This window comes from Oryctolagus cuniculus, chromosome 5 (assembly GCF_051225735.1).
Source record: "Oryctolagus cuniculus isolate XC-2025 breed Fujian yellow rabbit chromosome 5, ASM5122573v1, whole genome shotgun sequence".
Taxonomy (NCBI): domain Eukaryota; kingdom Metazoa; phylum Chordata; class Mammalia; order Lagomorpha; family Leporidae; genus Oryctolagus; species Oryctolagus cuniculus.
The window spans coordinates 154,765,354-154,781,102 of record NC_142871.1 but is presented as its reverse complement, the minus strand read 5'-3'; the positions used below and the strand labels follow the sequence as shown (position 1 = coordinate 154,781,102).

At 38.4% G+C, this 15,749-nt stretch overlaps 1 protein-coding gene across 1 annotated transcript; it reads left to right on the top strand.

Annotated features, from left to right (window-relative positions):
* The first annotated feature begins 1,867 nt into the window (after positions 1-1,867).
* Positions 1,868-2,806, top strand: LOC100339820 (olfactory receptor 2B11-like). The gene has a single exon (XM_002714184.3). The coding sequence runs from the start codon at positions 1,868-1,870 to the stop codon at positions 2,804-2,806; it is 939 nt and encodes a 312-aa protein (XP_002714230.3).
* Positions 2,807-15,749: the final 12,943 nt, after the last annotated feature.

Below are 15,749 nucleotides of genomic sequence, written 5' to 3'. Positions count from 1 at the left end.
GTTTGGAGGAGAATCCTAAGCAATAAATGAATGTGAAAACACTTTGGAGTGTTTGACACACAGCACTCATTAAGGATTGGTTGGAATTATTATCTTATTCTTGTTATTACATATTCTGACCTACAATGAATATAATAAAAGACAACATTCACATATAAATTGTGAGTAGCTTTGTGTGGCACGTCCCAGAATGACTTTGGGATTTCAATGGAAGAGAGCATATGGAAACTGTGCTTTGTAACCTTAAGAATATAACATGATACTATTAAACCACTAATTAGCAGAGTAACATATTTTTTCCACCGGGATGTGATTTTAACCTCCCGTGTGGATATCTGACATCTTACAAAGACCGTGGATTTCAGCAAACACAATTAACTACCAAAGGAAAGAGCAATATATAAACAAAAGCCTTCTATGTGATTTATTTTCTCAAAACACTGCTTTACTGAACTACTTGATTTTGTTTTGTTTAGATGTAACTTTCAGGTAAAAAAAAACATAGGAATATGACCTAAAAATGAAAAATAACTTCTGGATTTGAGTACATCTCTGGGCTTAAATTGGAATGTTGACTTTACCCCCTGAGAGCAATTACCTGAAGGTAAAAATATATTTGTAGCTGTACAATCAGTGAGTCATTGTCCTATATCTTAACAATAGAATAGGATGATAAAGCAATTTGCTAAATAAAAACCCTGACAATATAGAAAAATTAAATAAAACTTCACATTGAAGGGCAATAGTCACAGTCTAGAAGTAGTCAGACAACAGAAACAAATTATTATGCAGTGAGAAAATTGTTGGTAGTTGAACTCCAATTTATACTTAGAGAAACTGTTACTAAAGTTTTCATATCTCTTACTTAATTTGAAATAGCTAAGAAATACTCTTTTCTTTTTCCGTTTTTTGACAGGCAGAGTGGACAGTGAGAGAGAGAGACAGAGAGAAAGGTCTTCCATTGCTGTTGGTTCACCCTCCAATGACTGCCGTGGCCAGCGCATTGCGGCTGCGGCACCGCACTGACCCGAAGGCAGGAGCCAGGTGCTTCTCCTGGTCTCCCATGGGGTGCAGGGCCCAAGCATCTGGGCCATCCTCCACTACACTCCCTGGCCACAGCAGAGAGCAGGCCTGGAAGAGGGGCAACTGGGACAGAATCTGGCACCACGACCGGGACTAGAACCCGGAGTGCTGGCGACGCAAGGCGGAGGATTAGCCTATTGAGCAACGGCGCCGGCCCAAGAAATACTTTTTTAAACACAAAATCTTGCTATGCAAAAACATGACTATGCAACGAAGTACGTGGAGATGGGTAAAGCTATCTAGATTCTCAGACATCCAGGTTTCTTCTGCCTTTTTCTAGAACTATTGAGATCTCAATGTTTTTACTCTTCTGAACATTTCAGTAATGTCTTGTGGCAGAGATTCTGAAAATGAACCACCCAACTCCAGGGTACCAGGCTACACCTACTCTATCAGGCTCATGGAGATAGAATCAACTGAACTTCAGTTTAACAGCCTCCTTGGCTGATTTTTATACAAATTTAGGTGTGAAGAGCATTACTTTAGAGTCACTTCTACTTTTCATTTTTAATACTCATCAAAAGTAAAATAGATAGCTATCATCATCTTTATTATTCACAAGAGGATATTCACATTAAGAATTTACTTATTGAAAGTAATAGGTTTAATTTTAGTGCAATTGAAGCAAATATCATCAACTAATGGCAGATTCCTTATATTATTTACCCCAGTAGTAACTGATTGACATTTTCTATTAATGGCCAATGCATAATTATATTTTATCACACCTCATAACTCCATTTTTTTTGCTACTTTCTTTATTTAGGAGAAACATTTAAAGATAATGGCACTGATAAATGAAAGCCACCCTAAGGAGTTCATTCTACTCAGCTTTGCTGACCGACCTTGGTTGGAGCTGCCTCTCTTCATTGTTCTCCTCATAACATACCCCATGGCCCTGCTGGGAAACATTGCCATCATTCTGGTGTCCAAGATAGACCCCCGTCTCCACAGCCCCATGTATTTCTTCCTCACCAACCTCTCCTTTCTGGACATGTGTTACACCACAAGCATTGTCCCTCAGATGCTGTTTAACCTGGGAAGCCCCAAGAAGACCATCAGCTACATGGGGTGTGCAATTCAACTTTATATCTTCCACACGATGGGGGGCACAGAGTGTCTGCTCTTGGCACTTATGTCCTTTGATCGCTATGTGGCCATCTGCAGACCTCTGCACTACCCACTCATCATGAATCAGCGCATCTGCACCCTGTTAGTATCCATTGTGTGGCTCAGTGGAATAACCTACGCTGTCTCGGAGGCCACTGTTACATTACAGTTGCCTCTGTGTGGAGTCAATACACTGGATCACTTGCTGTGTGAGATTCCAGTTCTGATAAAGACTGCCTGTGGTGAAAAGGAGGCTAATGAGCTCACACTCTCTGTGGTGTGCATTTTCATGCTAGCTGTCCCTCTGTGTTTAATTCTTGCTTCCTATGCTAGTATTGGTAATGCTATACTTAAGATTAAATCTTCTGAGGGAAGGAAAAAAGCTTTTGGGACATGTTCTTCTCACCTCATTGTAGTTTTCTTATTTTATGGCCCAGCCATTAGCATGTACCTTCAGCCCCCTTCTTCCATCTCAAAGGACCAGCCCAAGTTCATGGCTCTCTTCTATGGAGTGGTGACTCCTACACTCAACCCTTTCATCTATACCCTTAGGAACAAGGACGTAAAAGGAGCCTTAGGAAGCCTATTGAGAAATATTTTCAGTTCTAAATGATAGTTTCTAAACATCAAATAAAATTATATGAGAATTAATTTATATTTAGATGGATTTCTCTAAAAACTCATTCTTGACTTATAATCAAATTTCACGTTATCTTCTTCTTGGAAACTATTTCATATTTTTTTCTTTTATAATCATGTTAGTTGAGGATTATACTCAGTTAGTATTCACCAAAATGATCACTCTGATCTCAAAAGTGCACTAGAATACTCCTGTTTGGCACACATTGAAATAGTAACTACACTAAGTGGAAAACATATGTATGGCATTAATTCCCTAGTTCAAATTTACCATCATCAAACATCATGACTACAAATACCATCCATAGACTTCCATTATCTGAGAAATATTATCTCACTGTTCACATTTAACCACACAATCAGTAGGCAGCATGATTTCACTGTGTGTTCATTGTGAAGCAATGAATTTATCAGCCTCAATTCATGTAGATGCTATTGCCTCTTTATAAAAATACATTATAAGGTTAAGTATGTAGATACCAGTTAAGACACCCACAGCCAATATCACAGTGCCTGGGTTCAATAACTGGTCTGACTCCTTACTCTATCTTCATTTTTATGGAGACCCTGGCAGGCAATGGTGATAGTTCAAGTAATCTGGTTGCTACTGCAACTCACATAGGAGACCTAGATTGAGTTCTCAGCTCCTAGATTTGGTCCCAGCCCCGAAGCACTACAGGCATTTAAGGAATGAACCAATGGATGGGAATGTCTTCTCTCTCTCTCTCTCTCCCTCCCTCTCTCTCTCTCTCTCTCCCTTCTAATTCTATTTCTATGTCTCTTGACTTCTTGTTTTAATTAACTATTTGAAAGGCTGAGTTACAGAGAAAGAAAGATACGGAGGCAGAGAAAAAGAACTCTTCCAGAAATAGGGACAAGACTAGCATGGCCAAGTAGGGAGGGAGCTTCCCGCTCTAGTATAGAAGATAGTTTTAAAAAAGTGGAGAGAACCAAAAAGGAAACATGTTGAAGTGAAATGTACACTATGGGAAACGGTGACTTGATCAGCATAGTCCTGACTGTTAATGAACAACTTAATACATTATCCCTCTTAGTAGTTTTTTTGTCTGTTCTACTTAATATGACTGGTTTAATTCTGTAATTAATACACAGTTATTCTTAAGTCATACTTTGGAAATTTATATTCATTAAATAAAAGTTAAAAAAAAAGTGGAGAGAGTACAGTCTCAGGGAAGAAATAGGGAGATGACAACACCGCATATCAAAACTTACCACATACAGCAAAAGCAGTTTTAAGAGGAAAGTTTATTGCAATTGGTGCCTACCTCAAGAAACAGGAGGGACCAGAGCTGTGACATAGTAAGTAACGACATTGCCTGCACTGCTGGTATGCCATGTGGGCGCCAGTTCAAGTATCGGCTACTCCACTTCTCATCCAGCTCTCTATTATGGCCAGAGAAAGCAGTGGAAGATGGCCCAAGTCCATGAGCCCCTGCACCCGCATGGGACACCCAGAAGAAGCTCCTGGTTCCTGGCTTTGGATTGGCATAGCTCCAGCCATTGCAGCCAACTAGGGAGAGAACCAGCAGGTGGAAGACTTCTCTCTCTCTCTCTCTGCCTCTCCACTCTCTGTGTAACTTTGATTATCAAACAAATAAATAAATCTTTTTTAAAAAGAAATTGGAATGGCACCAAATAAATGAGATATCAGTGCATCTCAAGGATGTAGAAAAACAACATAAAGCGAAAACCAAAACTAGGAGAAAAGAACTAATAAAAATTAGAGAATAAACAAAATTGAAAAATACAAAATACCACCAAAACGAAGAGCTGTACCTTAAAAAAAATTTAAAAATTGTCACACAATTTCCCAACTAACCAAAAAAAGGAAAGAGAAGATCCAAGTTAATAAAATTAGAGATGAACAAGTAAATAAAACAACAGACACAACATCACAGAAATAAAAATAATCATCAGAAATTACTACCAAGAGATATATACCAACAAACCAGGAAACCTAGAAGAAATCAGTAGACTTCTAGACACATATAACTGACCTAAATTGAGCTAAAAAGACACAGACAACCTAAACAGACTCATAGCCATGACAGAAATTGAATCAGTAATAAAGACCCTCCCAATTAAGAAAAGTCCAGGACTGGATAGCTGCACTGTTATTTTACCATACATTTAAAGAACTAACTCCAATTCTTCTCAAACTATTCAGAAGAATTTAAAAAGAGGGAATCCTCCCATATTCTTTCCATGAAGCCAGAATCACCTCAATTCCTAAAACTAAAAAAGATGCAACATAGAAAAGAATTACAGGCCAATGTCTTTGATAAACAGATGTAAAAATCCTCAACAAAATTCTAGCCAATCAAATCCAACAACACAACAAAAAGATCACTCACCTAGACCAAGTGGGATTTATCCCTGGTATGGAGGGATGGTTCAATATTTACAAAATCAATGAGATAGATATAGCACATTAACAAACTGATGAACAAAAACCATATGATTATCTCAATAGATGCAGAGAAAGCATTTGATAAAATACAGTATCCTTTCATGATGAAAACTCTAAGCAAATTGGGTGTAGAAGGAACATTCCTCAACACAATCAAGGCAATTTATGACAAACCCACAGCCAGCATCCTATGAATGGGGAAGTGTTGGATGTATTCCCACTGAGATCAGGACAAGATAAGAACTCTTACCATTGCTGTTCAATATAGTCCTGAAAGCTTTAGCCAGAGCCATTAGGCAAGAAAAAGAAATCAAAGGGAGGGGCCAGCACTGTGGTGTAGAAGGTAAAGCCACTGCCTGCAGTGCCAGGATCCCATATGAGCACCAGTTTGAGTCCCGGCTGCTCTGCTGCCAATCCAGCTCTCTGCAATGGCCTGGGAAAGCAGTACAGATGGCCCAAGTCCTTGTACCACTACCCCCATGTAGGATACCTGGAAGAAGTTCCTGGCACCTGGCTTTGGGTCAGCACATCTCTGGCCATTGCAGCCAATTGGTGAGTGAACCAGCAGATGGAAGAGTTTTGCGATCTCTCTCTCTCTCTCTCTCTCTCTCTGCTTCTCCTCCTCTCTCTGTGTAATCTGACTTTCAAATAAATAAATAAATAAATCTTTTAAAAAAAGGGATCAAAGGGATACAAATTGGGAAAGAGCAAGTCAAATTATCTCTATTTACAAATTACATGATTCTATATATAGGGGATCCAAAAGACTCCACTAAGAGACTATTGGAACTCATAGAAGAATTTAGTAAAGTATCAGGATATGAAAAAATACACAAAATTCAACAGCCTTTGTATACACAGACAATGCCCTGGCTAAAAAAGAACTTCTAAGATCAATCCCATTCACAATAGCTACAAAAAATCAAATACCTTGGAATAAATTTAACCAAGGATGGGGTCAGCACCATGGTGCAGTAGGTTAATCCTCCACCTGCAGTGCTGGCATCTCATATGGGCTCCAGTTCTAGTCCCGCCTGCTACTCTTTCAATCCAGCTGTCAGCTATGGCCTGGGAAAGCAATACAAGATAGACCAAGTGCTTGTGCCCCTGCACCTTTATGGGAGTCTGGGAAAAATCACTTGACTCCTGGCTTCAGATCAGCACAGCTCCAGCTGTTGCAGCCATTTGGAGAGTGAACCAATGGAAGAAAGACTTTATTTCTGTCTCTACCTCTCACTGTCTGTAACTACCTCTCAAATAAATAAAATCTTAAAAATAATAATAAAATTAAATTTAACCAAGGATATGAAACATATCTACAATGAGAATTATAAAACACTAAAGAAAAAATACAGGATACAAAAAAATGGAAAAATCTTCTACATTCATGGATTAGAAGAATCAAGATCATCAAAATGTCCATTCTTCAAAAAGCAATTTACAGATTCAATGTGATACCAAGGACATTCTCAGATATAGAAAAAAATGATGCTGAAATTCCTATGGAAGCACAGGAAACTCCAAATAGCTAAAATAATCTTATAAAACAATAATAAAAAAAAAGCCAGAGGCATCATAATACCAGATTTCAAGACATACTACAGGCAGTTACAATCAAAACAGCCTGTTACTGGTACAAAAACAGATGTATAGACTAATGGAACAGGATAGAAATACCAGAAATCAATCCAAGCATCTACAACCAACTTATATTTGACCAAGGAGCTAAAACCAATCCCCAGTCTATTCAATAAATGGTGCTGGGAAAAATGAATTTTCACATGCAGAAGTATGAAACAAGACCCCTCCCTTACATCTTACATAAAAATATACTCAACATGGACTAAATACCTAAATCTATAACCAATACCATCAAATTATGAGGACATTAGGGAAACCCTGCAAGACATTGGCACAGGCAAAGAGTTGTTCAAAAATACCTTAGAGGCACAGGCAATCAAAGCAAAATTAACAAATGTGATTACAACAAGTTGAGAAGCTTCTGCCTGCAAAAGAAACATGCAGGAAAGTGAAGAGGCAACCAATGGAATGGGAGAAGTTATTTGCAAACTATTCAACTGATAAGAGATTAATAACCAGAATATATAAAGAGATCAAGAAACTCAACAACAACAAAACAAACAACCCACTTAAGAGATGGGCCAAGGACTTAGACATTTTTCAAAAGATGAAATCCAAATAGCCAACAGACACATGAACAAATTCTTCAGGATCACTAGCCTTCAGAGAAATGCAAATCAAAACCACAGTGAAGTTTCACCTCACCCCATTAGAATAGCTTTCATATGGAAATCAAGAAACAACAAATGCTTGCAAGGACGTAGGGAAAAAGATACCCTAATCCACTGTTGATGGGAAATCTAAAGAGGTAAAGCCACTATGGTAAAGACAGTATGGAGATAGCTCAATAATCTCAATATAGACCTAGCATATGACCCAGTCAACACACTCCTGGAAATCTACTCAAGGGAAATGAAATCAGCATATGAGTTATCTGTACCCCCATGTTTACTGCAGCCCAATTCAAAAAGACATGGAATCAACCCAAATTCTTGTCAACAGAAGGCTGGATAAAGATATTATGGGATATGTACACAATGGAATACTACACAGCAGTAAAAAAAATCTGGTCATTTGCAAAAAAAAAATGGGTGAATCTGTAAAACATCATATTTAGTGAAATAAGCCAGTCCCAAAGGACCAACACCATATGTTCTCCCTTACCTGTGATAACTAACTAATAGAGCACCTAAAAGGCAATCTATACAAGTGAAATTGACACTAGAGAAATAAAGACTTGAAAAGCCCTTGCCTACTGTGGAGGAACAGGTTTTTATCATACTATTTATTGAACTATTTAATTAACATAGAGTAAATCATATGTGTAGAAAGTCAACTAAAAATAGATCTCAGTAAAAAATAATAGTGGGAATAAGAGAGGGAGGTGGAAGGGGGTGGCAACGTCGGGGAGGGAGGTGGGCATGATGGGAAAAATCACCATGTTCCTAAAGTTGTAATTATGAAGTGTAGAAAGTCTGTAATTGTAAAACTGTATAGTTCTGCATACAATTCTGTGGACATACATCCAAGGGTACAGTTTAAAAACTTGCCATGGGTCCCCAAATCTCCTTAAGCTTGGAGGTAAAAGTACTATCTTAAGTGTATTAGTTATCATATGGATAGGATTGAGTGTCTGTAATAATGATAGACAGAATTAAAAAGAGGTGAATGTGTCAACAGGGGAATCAGTCCAACAGCAACTCCTAGAATGACAATTGCTTTAAATAGCACTCTGACTTCAGAATAAGCCCTTATGGCATTCTTGTCAGTCTGAAAAGCCCATGAGAGCATTTCAGGCTTGGAAAGCCAATGCACTGTTGCAAAAAATGTCCTACATGAAGGACCTCAGCAGGTGAGACCACAGTGGAAAAAACTGGTCATCAGAGAAGGTTGTACTTTTCTCTGAAAGGAGGAGAGAACTTCCACTATGCTAATGGTCTTGTCTAAATACTGATGGAATTTGCGAATTCAAATGGCTTCATAGTCTAGGCAGCTCATGTCAAGAACCTTGGGTAAAATTCCTACATACAATGAAAGCAATTTATGAAAAACACACGGCCAGTATCCTATTAAATGGGGAAGAGTTGGAAGCATTTTCACTGAGATCTGGTACCAGACGGGGATGCCAACTCTTACTCCTGCTATTCAATATGGTACTGGACACTTTAGACAGAGCCATTAGGCAAGAAAAAGAAATGAAATGGATGCAAATTCAGAAGGAAGAAGTCAAACAACCCTGTTTGCAGATGACATGATTCTTTATTTAGGGGATCCAAACAAAACTACTAAGAGAATATTGGAACTCATGGAAGAATTTGACAAAGGAGCAGGATATAAAATCAATGCACAAAAACCAACAGCCTTTGTATCACAGACAATGCCACAGTTGAGAAAGAACTTCTCAGATCAATCCCATTCACAATAGCTACAAAAACAATCAAATTCCTTGGAATAAACTTAACCAAGGACGTCAAAGTTCTCTATGATGAGAATTACAAAATCTTAAAGAAAGAAATAGAGGAGGATACCAAAAAATGGAAGAATCTTCCATGCTTATGGATTAGAAGAATCAATATCATCAAAATGTCCATTCTCTCAAAAGCAATTTGTAGATTCAATGCAATACCAATCAAAATATCGAAGGCATTCTTCTCAGATTTGGAAAAAATGATGCTGAAATTCATATGGAGGCACAGGAGATGTCGAATAGCTAAAAGCAATCTTGGACAACAAAAACAAAGCCAGAGGCATCACAATACCAGTTTTCGGGACATACTACAGGGCAGTTGTAATCAGAAGAGCATGTTACTGGTATGGAAACAGATGGATAGACCAATGGAACAGAATAGAAACACCAGAGATCAATCCAAACATCTACAGCTAACTCATATTTGATCAAGGATCTAAAACCAATTCCTGGAGCAAGGACAGTCTATTCAACAAATGGTGCTGGGAAAACTGGATTTCTACATGCAGAAGCATGAAGCAAGACCCCTAGATTTCACCGTGCGCAAAATCCACTCAACATGCATTAAAGATCTAAAACTCTGACCCAATACCATAAAATTATTAGAGAATATCAGAGCAACCCTGCAAGATTTAGGCACAGGCAAAGAGTTCTTGGAAAAGATCCCAGAGGCACAGGCAGTCAAGGCAGAATAAACAATTAGGATTACATCAAATTGAGAAGTTTCTGTACTGCAAAAAAAAGTCAGGAAAGTGAAGAGGCAACTGTCAGAATGGGAAAAAATATTTGCAAACTATCCAACAGATAAAGGGTTAATAACCAGAATCTACAAAGAGATCAAGAAACTCCACAACAACAAAACAAACAACCCACTTAAGAGATGGGCCAAGGACCTCAATAGACATTTTTCAAAAGAGGAAATCCAAATGGCCAACTGACACATTAAAAAAGTGTTCAGGATCACTAGCAATCAGGGAAATACAAATCAAAACCACAATGAGGTTTCACCTCACCCCAGTTAGAATGACTCACATACAGAAATCTACCAACAATAGATGCTGGCGAGGATGTGGGGAAAAAGGCACACTAACCCGCTGCTGGTGGGAATGCAACCTGGTGAAGCCACTATGGAAGTCAGTCTGGAGATTCCTCAGAAACCTGAATATAACCCTACCACATGAACCAGCCATCCCACTCCTTGGAATTTACCCAAAGGAAATTAAATTAGCAAACAAAAAAAGCTGTCTGTACCTCCATGTTTATTGCAGCTCAATTCACAATAGCTAAGATATGGAATCAACCTAAATGCCCATCAAGAGTTGACTGGATAAAGAAATTATGAGACATGTACTATATAGAATACTATACAGCAGTGAAAAAAAAGAAATCCAGTCATTTGCAACAAAATGGAGGAATCTGGAAAACATTATGTTGAGTGAAATAAGCCAGTCCCAAAGGGACAAATATCATATGTTCTCCCTGGTTGGTGACAACTAACTGAGCACTTAAAAGGAACCCTGTAGAAGTGAAATGGACATTGTGAAAAACAATGACTATATCATCCCTTGTCCTGACAAGAACAGCTTACTGTTTTATTCTTTTCAATATTTTCTTTTTCTACTTAATACCATGGGTTGAACTCTTTAACACACAAATTTCTTAGGCATTTTAAATTAACTGACACTTGATCTCTGTAAATATAAGAGTGGGAATAAGAGAGGGAGGAGATGTACAATACAGCACATGATCACTCATACTTACCACTAATGGTAGAGCTAGAAACGTGAATTGGGAATCCAATTCAATCCCATTAAGGTGGCATGTACAAATGCTATCCTACCAAAGTGATCAGTTTCAGTTCATAATTGATCATAAAGATAGGATTAAGTGTCAAAGGGATCACATAAACAAGACTAGTGTCTGCTAATACTAACTGATAGAATTAAGGAGAGAACGTTCAAACATGGGAAGTGGGATACACAGCAGACTCACAGAATGGCAGAAGCACGTAAAGCATTATGGCCTCAGAATCAGCCCTTAAGGCATTTGGACTCAGCTAAAAAGCCCATGAGAGTTTTGCAGGCATGGAAAGCCAAGACACTGTGACAGGAAAATGACCAAAATGAAAGATCTCTGTGAGTGAGATACCAACGGAAAGAATGGGCCATCATACAAGGAGATATCTTTCCCTAAAGTAAGGAGAGAACTTCCACTTTGAATATGGCCTCTTCCAACCAACAGAATGGGAAAAATATTTGCAAACTATCCAACAGATAAAGGGTTTATAACCAGAATCTACAAAGAGATCAAGAAACTCCACAACAACAAAACAAACAACCCACTTAAGAGATGGGCCAAGGACCTCAATAGACATTTTTCTTTTTCTTTTTTTTTTTTTCGCTTTCAAACTTTTATTTAATGAATATAAATTTCCAAAGTACAGCTTTTGGATTACAATGGCTCCCCCCCATAACGTCCATCCCACCGCAACCCTCCCCTTTCCCACTCCCTCTCCCCTTCCATTCACATCAAGATTCATTTTCGATTCTCTTTATATACAGAAGATCAGTTTAGCATACATTAAGTAAAGATTTCAACAGTTTGCTCCCACACAGAAACATGAAGTGAAAAATACTGTTTGAGTACTAGTTATAGCATTAAGTCTCAATGTACAGCACACTAAGGACAAAGATCCTACATGAGGAGTAAGTGCACAGTGACTCCTGTTGTGGACTTAACAATTTGACACTCTTGTTTATGGCATCAGTAATCACCCTAGGCTCTTGTCATGAGCTGCAAAGGCTATGGAAGCCCCCTGAGTTCACTGACTCTGATCATATTTAGACAAGGCCATGGTCAAAGTGGAAGTTCTCTCCTCCCTTCAGAGAAAGGTACCTCCTTCTTTGAAGACCCGTTCTTTCCACTGGGATCTCACTCGCAGAGATCTTTCATTTAGGTTTTTTTTTTGCCAGAGTGTCTTGGCTTTCCATGCCTGAAATAGTCTCATGGGCTTTTCAGCCGGATCTGCATGCCTTAAGGGCTGATTCTGAGGCCAGAGTGCTGTTTAGGACATCTGCCATTCTATGGGTCTGCTGTGTATCTCACTTCCCATGTTGGATCATTCTCTCCCTTTTTAATTATATCAGCTAGTATTTGCAGACACTATTTTTGTTTATGTGATCCCTTTTCTTCTAAGTCCTATCATTATGATCAATTGTGAACAGAAATTGATCACTGGGACTAGTGAGATGGCATTGGTACATGCCACCTCGATGGGATTGAATTAGAATCCCCTGGTATGTTTCTAACTCTACCGTTTGAGGTAAGTCAGCTTGAGCATGTCCCGGATTGCACATCTCTTCCCTCTCTTATTTCCACTCTTGCATTTAACAGCGATCATTTTTCAGTTAAGTTTCAGCACTTAAGAAGAATTGCGTATTGATTACAGTATTCAACCAAAAGTATTAAGTAGAACAAACAAACAAAAAAATACTAAGAGGGATAACATATCAAGTTGCTCATCAACAGTCAGGGTGAGGGCTGATCAAGTCACCTTTTCTCATAGTGATCATTTCACTTTAACAGGTTTCCTTTTTGGTGCTCAGTTAGTTGTCACCTATCAAGGAGAACAAGTAGTATTTGTCCCTTTGGGATTGGCTTATTTCACTCAGCATAGTGTTTTCCAAATTCCTAATAGGGATTACTTTTCAACCAAATAGACATTTTTCAAAAGAGGAAATCCAAATGGCCAACTGACACATGAAAAAATGTTCAGGATCACTAGCAATCAGGGAAATGCAAATCAAAACCACAATGAGGTTTCACCTCACCCCAGTTAGAATGACTCACATACAGAAATCTACCAACAATAGATGCTGGCGAGGATGTGGGGAAAAAGGCACACTAACCCGCTGCTGGTGGGAATGCAACCTGGTGAAGCCACTATGGAAGTCAGTCTGGAGATTCCTCAGAAACCTGAATATAACCCTACCACATGAACCAGCCATCCCACTCCTTGGAATTTACCCAAAGGAAATTAAATTAGCAAACAAAAAAAGCTGTCTGTACCTCCATGTTTATTGCAGCTCAATTCACAATAGCTAAGATATGGAATCAACCTAAATGCCCATCAAGAGTTGACTGGATAAAGAAATTATGAGACATGTACTATATAGAATACTATACAGCAGTGAAAAAAAGAAATCCAGTCATTTGTAACAAAATGGAGGAATCTGGAAAACATTATGTTGAGTGAAATAAGCCAGTCCCAAAGGGACAAATATCATATGTTCTCCCTGGTTGGTGACAACTAACTGAGCACCTAAAAGGGAACCTGTTGAAGTGAAATGGACACTATGAGAAACAATGATCAGTCCTTGTCCTGACTCTCAAGGAACAACTTACTACTTTATTCTTTTAGATTTTGTTTTGTTCTACTTAAAACCATCGGTGGAACTCTTTAATTAACACACAATTACTCTTAGCTGTTTAAATTTAACTGGAAAGTTATCCCCATTAAATATAAGAATGGGAATAAGAGAGGGTGGAAATGTACAGTACAGCACATGCTCAATCGGACTTACCCCAAACAGTAGAGTTAGAAACGTGCCAGGGGATTCCAATTCAATCCCATCGAGGTGGCATGTGCCAATGCCATCTCACTAGTCAAAGTGATCAGTTTCAGTTCATAATTGATCATAAAGATAGGATTAAGTGTCAAAGGGATCACATAAACAGGACTAGTGTCTGCTAATATTGATAGAATTAAAAATGAGAGAATGATCCATCATGGGAAGCAGCAGAGAGAGCAGACTCATAGAATGGCAGATGTCCTAAACAGAACTCTGGCCTCAGAATCAGCCCTTAAGGCATTCAGATCTGGCTAAAAAGCCCATGAAAGTTTCTCAGGCATGGAAATCCAAGACATGGTGGCAAAAAAAAGACCTATATGAAAGATCTCTGTGAGTGAGATCCCAGCAGAAAGTATGGGCTATCATACAAGGAGATACCTTTCTCTGAAGGGAGGAGAAAACTTCCACTTTGACTATGGCCTTGTCTAAATAAGATCAGAGTTTGTGAACTCAAGAGGCTTCCATAGCCTTGGCAATTCATGACAAGAGCCTTGGGTGATTCCTGATGTCATAAATAAGAGTGTCAATTGTTAAATCAACAACAGGAGTCACTATGCACTTACTCCCCATGTAGGATTTCTGTCCTTAATGTGTTGTACTATGTGGATTAACGGTCAAAGTAGTTCTCAAACAATACTTTATATTTTGTGTTTCTGTGTGGGTTCAAACTGTTGAAGTCTTTACTTAGTATATGCTATGTTGATCTTCTGTATATAAAGATAATTGAAAATGAAACTTGATGAAGGATGGTATGGGAGAGGGAGTGGGAGATGGGAGAGTAGCAGGTGGGAGGGAGGTTATGGGGGGGGGAAAGCCACTATAATCCAAAAGTTGTACTTTGGAAATTTATATTTATTAAATTAAAGTTAAAAAAAGTTATAAAAACTATGGATACAAATTACTTCTTAAGTTTTAAAAAATAAAAATTAGTAGTCATAAAAAAGAATATGGCCTTGTCCAAATAAGATCGGAGTTGGCAAACTCAAGAGGCTTCCATAGCCTTGGCAGCTCATGACAAGAGCCTCGGGTGATTACTGATGTCATAAATAAGAGTGTCAATTGTCAAATCAACAAAGGAGTCACTGTGCACCTGCTCCCCATGTAGGATCTCAGTCTTTAATGTGTTGTACTATGCAAATTAACAGTAAAACTATTACACAAACCATACTTTATATTTTGTGTCTATGTGGGTACAGTCTGTTGAAATCTTTACTTTGCATATATTAAGTTGATCTTCTGTATATAAAGATAAATGAAAATGAATCTTGATGAAGAATGGGATGGGAGAGGGAGTGGGAGATGGGATGTTTGCAGGTGGGAGGGCGGTTATCGGGGGGAATCTGCTATAATCCAAAAGTTTGGAAATTTATAATTATAAAAAGTTGAAAAAAAAGAGCCTTGTGTGTCACGGACATAATACATAAGAGTGTTAATGTCACTGTGCACTATCTTCCATACAGGACCTCTGTCCTCAAAGCGTTATATTTGAATTATGTCTAAGTGCTCATAAAAGATGTATCATTCTTGCGTGCTTCTTTAAAGTTAATTAAGTTCCTAAAACAAAAAGAGAAGTGAAATTAATTTCAAGATGCAATCTCTTTGAAAAACCCTTGTCTCAACTAATGAGGCACAGTTTGGTTTTGTGTGTGTGTGTGTGTGTTGTGCAAATTCTTGAACTCTTTACTTAGTATAGTGTTTATCTTCTATGTATAAAGTTATTGAAAATGGATTTTAGTGGCGAATGGGCCTGGGAATGGGAGATGGAGGAGGAGGAATGGTGGGAGGGTGAGTATGTTAGAATCACTAT

Excerpts from the sequence above, each read along its gene's own strand:
- LOC100339820 (XM_002714184.3), top strand. The coding sequence starts at position 1,868 with ATGGCACTGATAAATGAAAGCCACCCTAAGGAGTTCATTCTACTCAGC.